The sequence below is a fragment of the Anas platyrhynchos genome, chromosome Z (genome assembly GCF_047663525.1).
Source record: "Anas platyrhynchos isolate ZD024472 breed Pekin duck chromosome Z, IASCAAS_PekinDuck_T2T, whole genome shotgun sequence".
Lineage (NCBI taxonomy): Eukaryota > Metazoa > Chordata > Aves > Anseriformes > Anatidae > Anas > Anas platyrhynchos.
The window spans coordinates 75,751,801-75,766,356 of record NC_092621.1 but is presented as its reverse complement, the minus strand read 5'-3'; the positions used below and the strand labels follow the sequence as shown (position 1 = coordinate 75,766,356).

The 14,556-nt window shown below is 40.0% G+C and overlaps 1 protein-coding gene across 7 annotated transcripts in view; it reads left to right on the top strand.

The window, feature by feature from the left end:
- PALM2AKAP2 (PALM2 and AKAP2 fusion) overlaps positions 1–14,556 on the top strand; it is a 258,500-nt gene that overhangs the window by 116,117 nt on the left and 127,827 nt on the right. For 3 of the 7 annotated variants that reach the window (XM_038170133.2, XM_072030987.1, XM_038170131.2), the window contains one exon: positions 2,200–2,904. The exons of 3 other annotated variants lie outside the window; for them this stretch is intronic. In XM_038170133.2, the coding sequence (XP_038026061.1) occupies positions 2,200–2,904 (705 nt within the window). Of the gene's footprint in view, positions 1–2,199; positions 11,492–14,556 lie in introns of those variants that run through there. One more of the 7 variants, XM_038170138.2, reaches the window with a different exon arrangement.

Here is a 14,556-nt window from a genome sequence, read left to right as displayed (position 1 = left end):
GAATTAGGGAGACCATGTCTTCTGGGCTAAAGCGAGCAGCTAGACTATCCCAACTCAGCAGCTGGCACTGTTGGGATAGTGACCACATCTTAAAGCTCTGCAATAAGTCCTGTGAGAGGAAGAAGAGTCAGAGCATCACATCATGGGGCAGACACCCAGGAGGTCAGCATCCAGCTCCATGCAGTTCAGCCCAGCACCCTTTCAGCCTTCTCCTTGTCATTGGGATTTCTGTGGGGTGCCCAGGCATGATAATGCCAGCACAGACAGAGAGATAAGAAATTTGGTATCCCTAATTGGTTGCGAAAATGGGTGTCTATACTCAAGGACATGGCAGCTAAGGACATACTAGTCTGTAAGTCTCCCAAACTAGTAGTAATCACAGTCCTTAAGGACATTCCCTTAACTTGCAATGAACAAGGCAAGATCCCTGCTCCTGCAGCCTACTCCAGACCTCAGCAGTGCCTCTCTCTCGGCAGTAGCAATGCTCATTCACCCACCAGCACCTCCATCCTCTGACCCCTTGTAGATATTTGTGTGTTGCTGCACTTATCTAACCAGCTCTGCATGGACACCAAGGTCTAAGCACAAACACACAGCATATACACAACAAGACCCCTTCTTGTCCTGGCTGCCTACCAGACTGCACTCCTGTGGCACACAGGAGACCATTGCATAGGAGCCAGTGTACACCCACTCAGCAATACCTGAGTTTTCTGTCTAGACTTATGATGGCATTCATGTTGTACCACATGATTAACTGCCTAACACTGATGAAAGACTTCATATTTTCAGAATACAAAAAAAAAAAAAAAAAATCTACTGTGTGTGAATAATAAGACTGAAGGAATATATTATAAAAGTAATTTATTTTTCTTTAATTAATTCTGTTTAAGTACAAACATACCAAGCTACATGGACTCTTGGAGCAGTGATATTCTGTACTCACTTGGGGAAAAATAAATAAATAAAAAAGTAAATAAAAGCCAAGACATCAGTTTCTGGTGTCCCCAGGTAAGACAAATCAGTTATACTATTGAGGTTCATTGGTGGAAATGGTCACCGAAAGTTTCACAAACATGTGTCATTGCTTGTGGTAGTTTGTAATTAAGTGTCTGTGGATGTCTGTCCAAAAACCAAAATGTCTTCATCTGTATTCCAGGAATGTTTAAACAGGTCAACCCTTCTGGAAAATCTGTGAGACCTTTGTACAATTTTATTTGAAAAGCTGTCCAGTGAGATACCATTATATCTTGAAATAGGGGCTAGGACAATGAAGATTACTCCTACTGTGTGGTCTCAACTATTTTTGTCTTGTTGCTGCGTCCTTCTTAACTGCTAGAAAAGTTTCTTTGCTATTCTTCAACAGCATCCCTCACATGTGTGTTTTTACTCATTGTTTTACAATGCTTTGAAAGTTGGTTAATTTCTTCAACTTACCCCTTTGGAAATGATGCATAGGGTCTCATTCAAAAAAGGGAGGGAGCACTTCATGGTCATTTTATACATTCTTTTAACCTGCAAGCAGAGGTCACTGCCGATGCCTTGGTGTGGAAACTGAGACCTGCCCTGCCACGAATCTACGGGAAAAATAATCCCATGCCTGTGTGATTTTGTTTTCCCAACTGTAGAACAGGGGTAAACAATGCTTCTCCACCTCTCTAATATGTTTTGAATGCTACGGATGGAAGAGTTAAACAAGATCAAGCATTGATAATAAACCAGTCTGGGTGTTACTTGCACCAAATAAAAGTTGTTTCCAGCTAACTGGTGGTTTGATGATAGGAAAGGATGAGAGTAGAGAGGTTGCTGTAGAAGAGTTTCTCTTTGAATTTTGAGTCAAGATCAGAATGGAAAGACTGAGGGCAACCTGCATGCTGTCACCTCCCTTTGCCTAAAATACACCTAACCCATGTGCTCTTGGTGCTCCTAATTGATCAGAGACAGTTCCACGTAGCGTGAGCTGGAAGACTATCTCCCATTTGTCACAGGTATGCCTAGCCTCCAGCTGCATAAGGAGCTGTAAAATAATAACGACCTCTGTCCACAGTGTTGCATCCCACTTCTAACGTAGCACACTTGACCTTTTAGATGCAGGTGGTAGGAAAAGGGGCACCATAGTTTTCTTTGTCTGTTTGGCAATTAACCATTCACTGGCTTTTTTTGTTGTAACATGCACTTCCTCTCTTGTTTTCATTCAAGCTTTGTGCACCATGGAAATTAATGTGGAGAAAGACAAACAGACAGGAGAGACCAAGATTGTCTCTGCTTCACCTATTGGCCCAGATGAGGCCCATCAAAGAGGATTCAAAGTCTATGATGATGGTACCAAGGTAGTCTATGAGGTTCACTCTGGTGGCACAGTGGTAGAAAATGGAGTACATAAATTAAGCTCAAAGGACGTAGATGAACTTATGCAAAAAGCTGGACAATCAAGTGTAAAAGGAGGGTTTGAAACAATGACTGTGTCAGACAGAAATGCAGTAGCCGATGGAAACCTTAGCCAAATGAAGGAGCAAATGCTCTTCAAGGAGGCAAAGCTGGAAATGGTACACAAACCCAGCAAAGGGCATGCTGTGAACCCTCAGCCCCAAGACAAACCCTGTGGTGGCGACATTCCAGAGGCCAGCGCGGATCAGCCAGTGACAATGATATTTATGGGCTACCAGAACATCGACGACGAAGAGGAAACGAAGAAAGTGCTGGGCTATGATGAAACCATCAAAGCAGAGCTAGTCCTGATTGACGAAGACGACGAGAAGTCATTGCGTGAGAAGACGGTGACGGACGTCTCCACCATGGATGGAAATGCTGCTGAGCTGGTCTCTGGCAGGCCCCTGTCAGACACGACAGAGCCCTCCTCTCCCGAGGGGAAGGAAGAGAGCCTGCCCTTGGAAGCTGCCCCAGGTACACAAAAGAAAAAGCGCTGTCAATGCTGTATTGTCATGTGAACACCTCCTCCTTCCCTGCTCCAGGCAGCTCCTGCTCCGTCACTTACCTAGACCTCAATGTACTTCTAGCTGCAATACTGTGAACTGGAAGTGAATGCCTCCATTGCCTTGCAGTTGGGTTGCTTTGATTTCTAGTTCTTCAGGAAGAGGAACACATGGTTATTTTCCCATCAGACGTACTCTTTCGGGTTTGGGGAGAGGTTGGGGATTATATTTTATTTTATTTTTTCCTTAATATTGCAGAGTGAGAGATAAATGGGAAACGGAAAAAAATGTTTTCATATTTATTTGATTTTTATATATATATTATATATATATAATGAAAACAATTTTTACATTTTCTTTAGATATCTGGCAGGCTCAATCAGACTCCTAGGATTTTTGGGGAGTTTGAATTTCACAGCAGCCCGATATGAGAGCCTTAAAAAAAAATATTGTTTCTCTTTTTTAAGATAAAATTCACACTTAAACATTATTTTATAGATCCTATTTTTTATTTCTCAGGGGAAGGCTTAGATCATTTTACTGTTTTAATTTGCTAAAACTCAGATAAGTCCTTCCTGAAAAGTTTTCGTAGTTTCATTTTATAGCAACTTTTTAGTTTAGTTTGCGGTGTCAAAAAAATCCATCAGCCATTTCTGCTTATTGGTGATACCAAAAGTGGATTTTAATTATTCTTTCTAGAAAATGTATGAATGATGATTTTGCCTTATATAAATCTTCCAGATTACAGTATTGTATGTGTACTTCATCTCCCTAAATTACAGTTGAAATTAACTTGACATGAAAAAGATGCAGCTGTCACACCAACAGAAATGGAGTCACTGATCTAATTACTTGCCTTTCAGTAACTCTGCCAATGTTTATACATGAAGTTTTCCTGCTGAACTCCAGTAGATGAGAGATATTGCTTACTATTTCCGTAGAATAAAAATGATCTTCTCTTGCAGTCTGACCTTGTTCCCACTGAATTCAGTGATGAAATTCTCAGTGCTGGAAATGGGGGCAGGGCCAGATTTTTTTTTGCAGTTCTTAGGAAAATATTATTTCTCAGAGAGTGTACCTCCAGTGCACTGAAGCACTGACAGGTAATGGGTCTGATCCTGCTGTGCTTACCCAGGCAAAACTCCCATGGACGCCCACTGGAGTTTTGTTTAAGCAGCTGTTCCAGGAGAAGACCCTATAGCCTCACGGTTAACATGCAAACTGCTGGTGGTTTTGGATGCTTCGTTTCCCAGTGTGGGACACCTCAGACAGGCCTGATTTCCAGCAAAATTTCCTTCATCTGCCCTCTGAAAATCAGGCCTTTTAAAAACAACTCAAAGTGAAAATGTAAAAAGGCGAAGGCATCCAAAATCTGTAGATATTTCTTTATTTCTTGGTCCTTCGATTCTTCTAACTACAATGAAAAAGCAGACAGCTTTTTCATGGCAAGATATTATGAGCCTGATTCTTGTCTCACGTCGGTTTTGCTTAAGTGCATCTCCACTCACTCTGGAATTAGTATGGATTTGTAACTAGAGAAGTGAGATTAAAAATCAGGATTTGTATTTTCTGGTAGTGTTAAAAATACTGAGGATTATTTTGAAGTGTATTTGAAACTATCAGACTTTAAAAATTAATAGCAGCAACTGAAAAAAAAAAATGCATAAGAAAAAAAAAAAAAAACAAAAAAAAAAAAAGAAAGAGAAAAAGAAAAAAAGAAAGAGAGAAAGAAAGAAAGAAAACAACAAAAAGCCTCTTTTCATTCTGAGGTGGTTTCCACAATATTTCTGTTCTTTCTTGGATGGTGCTTTTACTGCATTAACTGTTAGTTCAGAGCATCTGATTAAACAGAGTTCTTGCTCTGTACTCTTTTCTTTCTGTGCCAGTAAAAAAGACACTTGCTCATGAAAGTGGTAATATGAGGCACACTAAAAACAGACACAAAAAAATGCAAAAAGTAGTTCTGAGTTAGATCACTTTGCTGTCAATATGGAGCTGGTCGACATAACTTTACACCACTGCTCAGGTGACAGAAAATAATAATAATAAAGGAACTGGCAATTAGAGAAAGACCGCCACATCCATATGACACCTGCAGAAATTATGCTGGCTTCTGTATCTGCTGCAGTGGCCTGGTTTCATGCATAATGGACTTCTGCATGTTCCCTCAGCCTCCAGTGGGGCTTTTGGATGACAGGAGGGCCAAACTCACCAACATAAACTCTGCAAATCATCACTTGACTCAGGCTTATGTGGTTAACAGTTTTATCACAGAGGGGAATGGCTGCAAGGTCCTATGTTGTCACAGTTATGTCTGGTGGCTGTTTGTTGGAAGCTATATTGGAAATGAGCAGCCTCTATTTCAGTTATTTTTTTTGGTGTGAGTGTTTTTTTGGTTCGTTTTGTTTTCCAGAAATGCTAAATATTTACAAATCTCAACATTTCTTAAACCAAGGCCATGAGCTTTCAACACTGATGTGCTCAGCTTGGCCTCATGAGGTTGCCCTCATGCTCAGCATGCCAAGGTGTGGGGAGGTGACCCCTGGGGTCTGAGCTCTCCTGGCTCATCACATCACCACTCATTATCTTGGCTGTGGTAGCCCAGACCCTGGCACCATCACCAACACCATTTCAGGGCTTTTTGTGCATTTCCAAGAAGCTAGGCGATGCCACCACCACTCAGCTGAGGAGCACTTAACCCACACAGCTGTAGTCACCTCTCCATAGTCTCATTCACTCCAGACGCTGTGTGATGGAGAGATAGCTGAGGCTTTGACAGGGCATGTTTAAGACTCCAAAGCACTGCAAGAACTTTGTGACACAAACAGGTGGGACAGTAAAACCATTTCCACCTTGTTCCTGCACCATGAAAGCCACTGTATCTGGGCTTTGCCCACTCAGCAGCCAGCAGGCAGCCCACAGGCATATTTTGCAATAGTTCTCTCACTCTGGGGCCTCCTCACCTCACCTCACCTGAAAAACACATCTTCTGCTTCCCCTCTCCTGATCCGGCCAGTCCTTCCTTCTCTGTGTGTGATCCTGCCTTCATGGCTTCCCTGGCCTCCCCATCTCTTCATAGCCCAATATTTTTCCCCTACCACTCCTTGCCCTACGGACATGTTTCCCAAAGCCCTCTGCTTGGTACACTTGGAGTGTCATCTTGACTCTGGACATTCTCTGGTACTACTCCTAATCCAGTCTGTCCATATGTCTCTTCACCAACGTTCTCCCGTCAGATAATCTTCTGGCTTACCACAGGCTCAGCATTTTGGGGATGACTCCCTTAGTGGCCAGCTTTGGGAGATGTTTGCTGAGACTGGGGCCAGAGTGTGTCTGAGACCACTGCACCGTTTGAGGCACAACGTGGTGGGGAGCCGGTGGCATGTAAGAGTTCAGAAGTGGCCCTTCAGTGGTTAGAAGTAGAGCACAAGCCTTAAACCTTAAACCTGCCAAATACCTACTGCTCAGTACTTGTAGCTAACATTGAGTGCCTAGGAAGGCCATTGTTTTTTTATGTGTTCATATGAACTCCATGGTTAACAGGCCCTGATAGATCCAAAAAAAAAAAAAAAAAAGGCAAAAAATAACTAAAAAAAAAAACAAAAAAACCCTAAAGGTGTCTGCAAAGGGTTTGTCTTTATTGGTCAAAGGTACAAAGGTAGTTCCATGTCTAAGGTCAGGAAAAACACAAAACAAAAGCTAATCAGTCTGAACTCAGAGGGCTTTAGCTACTTTGCCTGAAACATGCTTATTCCAATCATTCTCCTCCACAAGTGCAACAGCCTTGCCTGGACATTGGCTTGTCTGTATTAGCCACTAACTAGACTGCAGCAAGTTGCATAGGAATTAAAATGTGTTAGCACAGGCTGATGAATGTAAACTGCTTTCCAGGGCTTCTCTGGGCTTTGGAAGGGGTAAGTTTTCCCTTTGCCCTCAGATAGGAAGCTGCCTGTGGAAATAAATGCACAATCAGACACAAAGGAAAAGGTCTGCTCTACAGTCAAGCAGAGAGAGATTTTGTAAGGATCACTATGGGAGTTTTTTGGTTTTTGGTTGTTTTTTTTTTGAGAAAACTCCCTGTCTGTTTAACTTATGTCATCACATGTATATTTTCAATTTCAGAATGAGGGGATACAAAAAAGTAGAGTCAGAAACTGGTTCAGTGATAACATTTTTGCCACAACAAACTGCTCGCCTTAACTTTTGTAAGAAAACAAGAAAACTCTTTTCAGTGTATCTTTTCCTAGACTGGGAAAAAGTAACCTATGAAATTTTTTTATATTTTGTATTTTCTAAGTTTTTATGAACCCACTTTCCATCTTTCTATGTTGTCCCTCATTTACATTTAGGGACTGTTTCTTTTGCAAACCACTGCATTTAACTTTTTTTTTTCTTTTTTTTTTTTTAACAGAAAAATACAAATCAGAAAACACAGCATTATGATTAGTGGCTAGGCAATCTCTTTCAATTACAATAATATCAATACAGAAAGAAAAGAATTACAGGGTTATTTTCTTTTTTTATTTTCCTGTGGCTGATGTACTGTATGGTATATGTTTACAGAACTCCTCTGGTCTGCCTTTGTGATGTTATCTAAATGAATGACAAGTAGGTATGATGTGCCATTTGACAGTTTGCCTTAGCACTTTTGGGTTTCCTTCTTTTTGTATTTTTCTTTCCTTTTTTATTTTTTTTAATTTTTTTTTTCCAAATAGTGCAGGCTGTATTCCAAAGCTGTATAAACACAACATTATCTTTCAATCCCCATCAAGAGATGTGTGCACAAGCCCTTCTCCATGGAGCATACCTCTACTGGTGCAATAAAAGACCTCAGTCCTGGAAACAAAATGCATATGCCTAATTCTACTGTGTGTAGACCTATTTAAGTCAACAGGACTATTCGCAGGAGGAATGTGTGTAGGTGTCTGCAAGATCAGGGCATGAATGATTAACACAGAGTGTAGTTTGGGTGTTATTTGTGTACCTGTACCAATTTTATGCACTGCTGAGTTTGCCCACGGTGGTCTAAACCTAGAGGCCAACTCTTGAGTATTGCTACTTCTGCTAAGAAAAACATGAAATAAAACGGTTCTGAGCATCTGGTAGGATCAGGTCCTGAGTCAGTATTGCTACCATGGTAGTAGTATTCATGAGAAAATATTAAGTAGGACTTCCTTGACAGCTATTATATCAGTCCCCAGACATTCTAAATTCACTACCAGTTCTTCATGCTTAAAATTAGAAATACAACAACTTAATGGGAGCAGAAAGATAGCATACAGAGTTGCTAGAGAAATAAAATGTATTCTACCTTTTGATTTAGTCCAAAATCCAAATGGCATACTTGGAAAGTAAGTGGGGATATAATAGAATATGTAGTATTTTACATTTGTGTATTTTTTTAAGGAATAAATATTTTTGTAATGAGATACAAATCCTAAATCGGGATTTGAGTTTCTGAATATCATCCTACCAGTGACATTGAGCCTTTGAACTTTTTCATACGTTGATGACAATGCCCAGCTTCTTGGGATCTTTTGTAGACCTAACCACATTTTTCTCCAGAAAGTAGGATCACAACACTTTTTAAAGAGTAACATTACAAGAGTAGAATCCAATATACCTGCTATGAACACAGCTAAAGAAATAAATTTATTAAAAAATAAATAAATAAAAAATAAAAAATAAAAAATGTACCTATGCTTTCTATAGCTAGACAAATAAGTTTATCTAGAATGCTATAGTAGCAGGTGATAACTACCTACATTCAATAGAGAGGTATGGCTAAAAGGGAGAATTATATTTTTTTTTCATTTTGTCATAATTTATCCAACATGAGATTTCAAAATACAAGAGATAGTGCCACTGGAAAGAGTAACAAAATAATTTAGACAACATAGTGGATATTCCCATGGGCTGAAATGTGGCATCTTATTTTTTTAAACTCAGTTTCAACCAGTTTTCTCTGTCTGTTAGAAAGTTTAGGATTTGCTCAGATTATGTTTCATGAGCCTTCTGGGCAGCAAGAGTAAACTTTAGTTCTGAGCTTAATCGGAGATTGCAGGCTATGACAGCATCCAGCAAAAAGGCGGACTGTAATTTTTGTATGTAAACAAATAAATTGTATAAAATGGCTGAATTTATTATGTTTAGAATATGAATGGATTGTCATTTAGTCCAAAAAGAATATAAATTCAACTTGTAATATAAACATATAGTAATAACTTAGCTTGTAAATAGTGACAAGGGTGCATGAAGTTCTTAAAAACATCCCACTTTTGTCTAAAATCAAAAGCATTACAAAACTGAGCTTTTTTCCTCATGGGTTCAAAAAGTCTTGCAAAATATATAAAGTTTTTTCCTGTGGTAGTTCAAGTTAGCCTGCACAATGAAGTAAGACTAGGCTACTTTTCTTAAGGACAAATTTTTGAAAAATTCTGATCCTTTCCCCCCAGGTTGCAAAAACTTCTCTTATCTGGGGCTTTTTTTGTAGTTATTGTATTGAAAACCTTCCTCTAATTTTTTCCCACATTTTTCTCAAAGAATATTTAGATTTTTTAAAGGCTTAAACTACCTTAGAAATAGAAAAATCAATCAATCAATCAATCAATAGTTAAATAGAATGACCTAAGTAACTCAAGTCCACCAGTTTGCATGTATTTGTACATTCATAACTTACATTGTAAGTTACTGACTTAGACCTGATCTCGAATACCTTTTCAGTAGGTCCAGTAAACCTAAAGACTTGCCCATGAACATAAAATAAGTCACCCAAGCTGCCCTGTTTAATTTAATAGGATGACCCAGATAAGTGAAATTTAAGCACATGAACAAATGCTTATAGGGTCTTGTCTTTAAATGATATTGCTACAAGCAAGACTTAATGCTGCTTTAACTGTGTCTTCTCATTCCTTAAATTAGATAGATTTATTTATTTTTTTTTAAATGGTGTTGTGAAACTGGTGCACTTTTCTGCAGAGAGGAGTTTAGGACATGATCTCCTGGCTGACTGTGCTTGAAAGTGGATGAATGTCCTCTGGGCACTCGCAAAACCCCCAGTGCCCTGCAGAGGGTGGGGGTGAATTTCAAATTACAAAATAACACAATGTAAAAGAAGCAGTGTGAGTTTTTCTTCCAAAATTTCCCCTTTGCACTCCTCTACTCCAGACTCTGCCTGTCCCCTGTCTCTGTACTTGCTCTCATTCTGGACACCATTGCTCAGTTGCTCCTTTTTTTTCCCCTCTCTGTGCTTCACTTTTTGTGGTCTCCAATAAGCAAAAACAGGGGGAAGAAAAGAGAGACTTGAGTTTTAACCAAGCTAAAAGAAATGACAGTATCCTGTCCTTGGTGTTTGGACTTCTTCCTGCATTTTCCTAGACTCACAGGACAAATTTGATACCAGAGGAGCACTCCTTGACAGTTCATTTGGCATCCCCTGGATTGCCTAAACAGAGGGTTTCACTTAATCTTTGCTGTTTAGGTAGACCTTCTGTCTTTCTTCCCATTTTATTGGGAATGCTTTAAGTACTCAAAGCCAGTATGAGATATATATGCCCAAGTGCACCCAGAAGTGCACCCACTTAGGGGAGAAGAAGGCAAGCCACCCTCTAATTGTCAGGTTGCTACCAGAAGGCTAAAGGAGTCAGGAAAAAACGTGAACTTCCCCACAGACCGATCCAGCATGCAAAGACATTCTCAATAAAACTAGCTGCCAAGAAGCTCCTGGTATCCCTCCAAATTAATGTGTTGGTCAGAGAGTGTTCTCAAAAACAAAGAGGGTTCTGTGCAACCTCATAAAGTCCCAGCTGGGCACAGCACTTAAGCTCCACTGACCTTAAGCACTTGCTTGAAGTGTAACACATACTTAAGCACTGTGCTGGTTAGGGGATAGCTTTGAGAATATGTTAAGATCAGCCCACACCTATGATTAAGGTGCTTAACTGAAGATGAGCTCAAATTTTATCCCTGTATTTTGCAAGCATGGATGTAGGCACCACTTAGGGGCAGAGAGAGGAGATAAATTGATTTCAAAGCTTTTTGTATTTCCAGTGGCCACTGAATCTGTACAGCAAAGGTAGCCAAGCAAGAGCAGGTCAGGACGAAGGCAAAAGAAAACATTTCTGAAGGTTTCCTGCCCCTCCTGGCCATGTTCAATCCATAGACAAATGACTCTTTATAGGGGTCCAAGAAAATGTTGTGTAAAATGCAGCTTTTATGGTGAATGTAGGTTGTGGTTGAGATTTTTTTTAAGCTTTAGTCTCCCACTTTCTTTGTGAGCTAATGTATATATAAAAACCCATTTTATTGGGGAAAAACTGCTGTGCTAACACTGGATTAGAATTGCTGGGGATAGCTGCTGTACTTTGTAACCTGAAGTGTACTTTTTTGACTGTTATGTTTTTTTCTTCAGATTAAAAAAAAAAAAAAGTACAAAAAAAATCAAAAATAAATAAAACGAGAACACTGCCAGCAACAGCCATGCTGTAACTGTGGCTTCTCTCTTTTTTTTTCTCTGTACAGTATTATTAGTAAATAAATCTGCCTTTTCACTGCGCCTACCTTTGTGTCTTTTTACTGTGTTTCTTTCTAACTACTACTCTTCAAGATTCTCTGTGATCTCAAGGACATGCCACAGTGGAGCAGCCTTCCTCTCTAAAAGAAATAAATGACTAACTCCACAGTTTGATGTTTTTTCTTTCCTCCACTGCTGTGCCCTGCTGATCCGATTGTCACTTCTCTTAAATACTTCAACACATATTAACTCGTCATACCTGTTACTGTCTCATTTCTCCTTTCCCTTTCCTTCTTACTGGTAGTTTGCCAGGCTTGCCATGGACCCTGTTGCTTTAGTATCACACGGCATATTTTCATGTTTGCAGAAAATAAAGTCTGGGATTTGATCAGCAAGGCAGTATGTCCCAGGTCAGCTTATTTCCCAACTGAGGGAAGTACTTCATACCATATATACAAGTCCTCAGATATAATCACTAAAGAATTTAATGACTTTCAAAATAAACAACGTACAGTTTTCTCTCAGGCTTATTGCAGAAAGTGTCCTCGGTATTTCAGGACTGGAAGACGCTTGACGTAGTCTGACTTGTAGGAAGAAAAAATACATATATATTTGTTATTTCTTTTTCCCAAGATATTATATTTACCTAAGCTTAGAACAGTGATAAGATAGATACACAGCCAAGCATTGTAAGCATCCTTCTCATAAATAAAAAAATCAGCCTAGACTCATCCATTTAAGAAACTCACCACAAATTGCCCATTGCTTCGTAAGTACATTGCTATGTAAGTACCTCTGCTTCTTTTACCCTATACCCATCCAAATAAAAGTATGTGAACGCATATATCTGAGCCTTTGCAATGCTGTGCTGCTTAGCAGTACACAAGTGAAAGTGGCCAGTTGCCCTGCTTTGCTGCTTTATAATCTAGTCCTGAAAGTTTTACAGAAGGCAAGGCTTCAAGATCTTTTTCCTGCTTGTGTTTGAGTAAGAGAAAATGTTACTTGTCTGTCCCAGAATGCTCTGCGAATGTCTGGAGAACTGGTGTGTTTATGCCGTCAGAGGACTAGAAAATGGATCAGGCTGAGAGACATGATCACTACAGCTACACTGTTTAAATGTCTCTGGTTTTGCAAAGACCTTCCTAGTTCAGAGGGTGTCTCAACATGTCCAGAGGAAGGATTATCACCCTCATCTAGCACAGGTGCCCATGTGAAGGGTGTACAATGACAGATGTGTTGTCATGGGGTACTAGTTTGAATGCAGACACTTGGATATGTCAGGTATATGTTCCATTTGCTGGTGCTTGCCATGTTCCATGAGGCGGGATGAAAACTATTAGTTTTCATCCTGCCTCATTTAACTGAATAGCCATGGGAAGGCTTTTAGCTGGAAACTCCTTCACTGCACAAAAGCAAATCAGGCAAGGAAACAACACAAACAGACGGAACAACATTTGTTATTGCTGTTCTCACTAAAGTTTTGGAATCAAAATATTTATATGCACTTCCTCTTTTTAAACCACAAGAAAAAATATGGTAGTTTGATGTTTTCCGTTTTTTCCACCATCATAGCATGTAGGAAGACAGGAAATGCTTAGCAGATGGTGAGAGAGTGTGGTACTCCCTCACACTCTTCTGGAGGGTTCCCTGGATGTCAATGACTTAATGCAGTAAAGGCAGATTCAGCATGTAGGAGGACAACCCTCTCATTTTTTTCTTCTTTTTCATTTTGTTTTAATAGTTCTGTATCCTAGTAATGGAAGGAAGATAGAGGTATACTCTAAAAGTTTAGCACTCGGTGTCTTTCATTAGTCTGTCTGGGGGTGGAAGTGAAGTATTTCATTTTCAGATATCCCTTTAGTTTCTTGTGGGACCCTCACAACATGCCCTGGACTCTTCAAAACTCATACTGACTCAGCAACACTTTGTGCTTCACACTGCACAATTTTAATGTTACAGAAAGAAACTTCTAAGGCTATCGGCTATAAGAATGAATAATAAAAAGGTAACAAAAATTACTAACGATTTTTGCTGCCCAAGACTGCCATTCACTTTCCCCATCTGCCACAGCAGGTCTGCTCAGATGCCCATTGTGCTGTGTGCATTCACATACAAATCCTTTGTAACTGTCTGTGGTGGAAACCTAGTCTGTTGCCTAGAGGAGTTTACAGAACTGGATATGGCACAGCGCTGAAAAGAGTTAAGTGACCATCCATTTTTACTTGTGGTAGAAAAACTACCTGTTTCTTCATCAAAAGTGTCTAAGTGATAGCAAGCACTTTCCCAGCTGAGATCGATTAGGAAGGAGATGCATGAATAAAAGCAGGGTTTGCTGTACCAGATTTGGAGGAGTGAACTTCCCAGCACACAGCCCAAAAGGGAATAGGGGAATTATCAGGTGGCAGAGGGAGATATTGGGTCTCTCCAAATCATGTGGAAGGAAGAGGAGTGTTGTTGTACAGACAGTGGCCTGCAAAACTAGACACTCATCTGTCTTAGAAAGAAATTAAATAGGCTTCTGCCTTTTATAAGCAGCAGTTCCTCCCACTATAAGTGAACTCTCTGGACTTACCAAGCAGCAGTGAAGGTGTTCATCCAGGTGCTGGGAAAAATCCTTTCCAATTGCTGCTGCTTCACAGGGCTCAGCATGACCTCACAAAAAGTCCCTCTTCTCCACATCTACAAAGGTATGTAGAAACAACACAAAACCCTGGATTTTGACAGGAAAAGCAGGCACCTAGCTACCTTCCTGGGCCCAGATTTTATCATCTCAGTTTTACAACTGCAGTTTAGGATAGTTAGACACTCAGTGCTGCAGTGATAAGTCTGTTAGTGTCTGCCACAAGGCTGCAAGAATATGGAGCACATATTGTGTATACAACACCCCAAAGTGTCCTCTTGCTGTACAGTTCTTGGAGAGAATCTGCTTACAACAGCACTGCCAAACCAGAAAACACGGGCTATGTTGCAATCAAAACTGGCCCTTTGCAGCAGTCAGGCATTTGCTGGAAATGACAGATTTGCCATGATATAGGAGAAAAAAAAAAAAAAAGAGAGAGAGAGAGAGAGAGAAGAGGACGAAAGAAAGAAAGAAAGAGAGAAAGAGAGAAA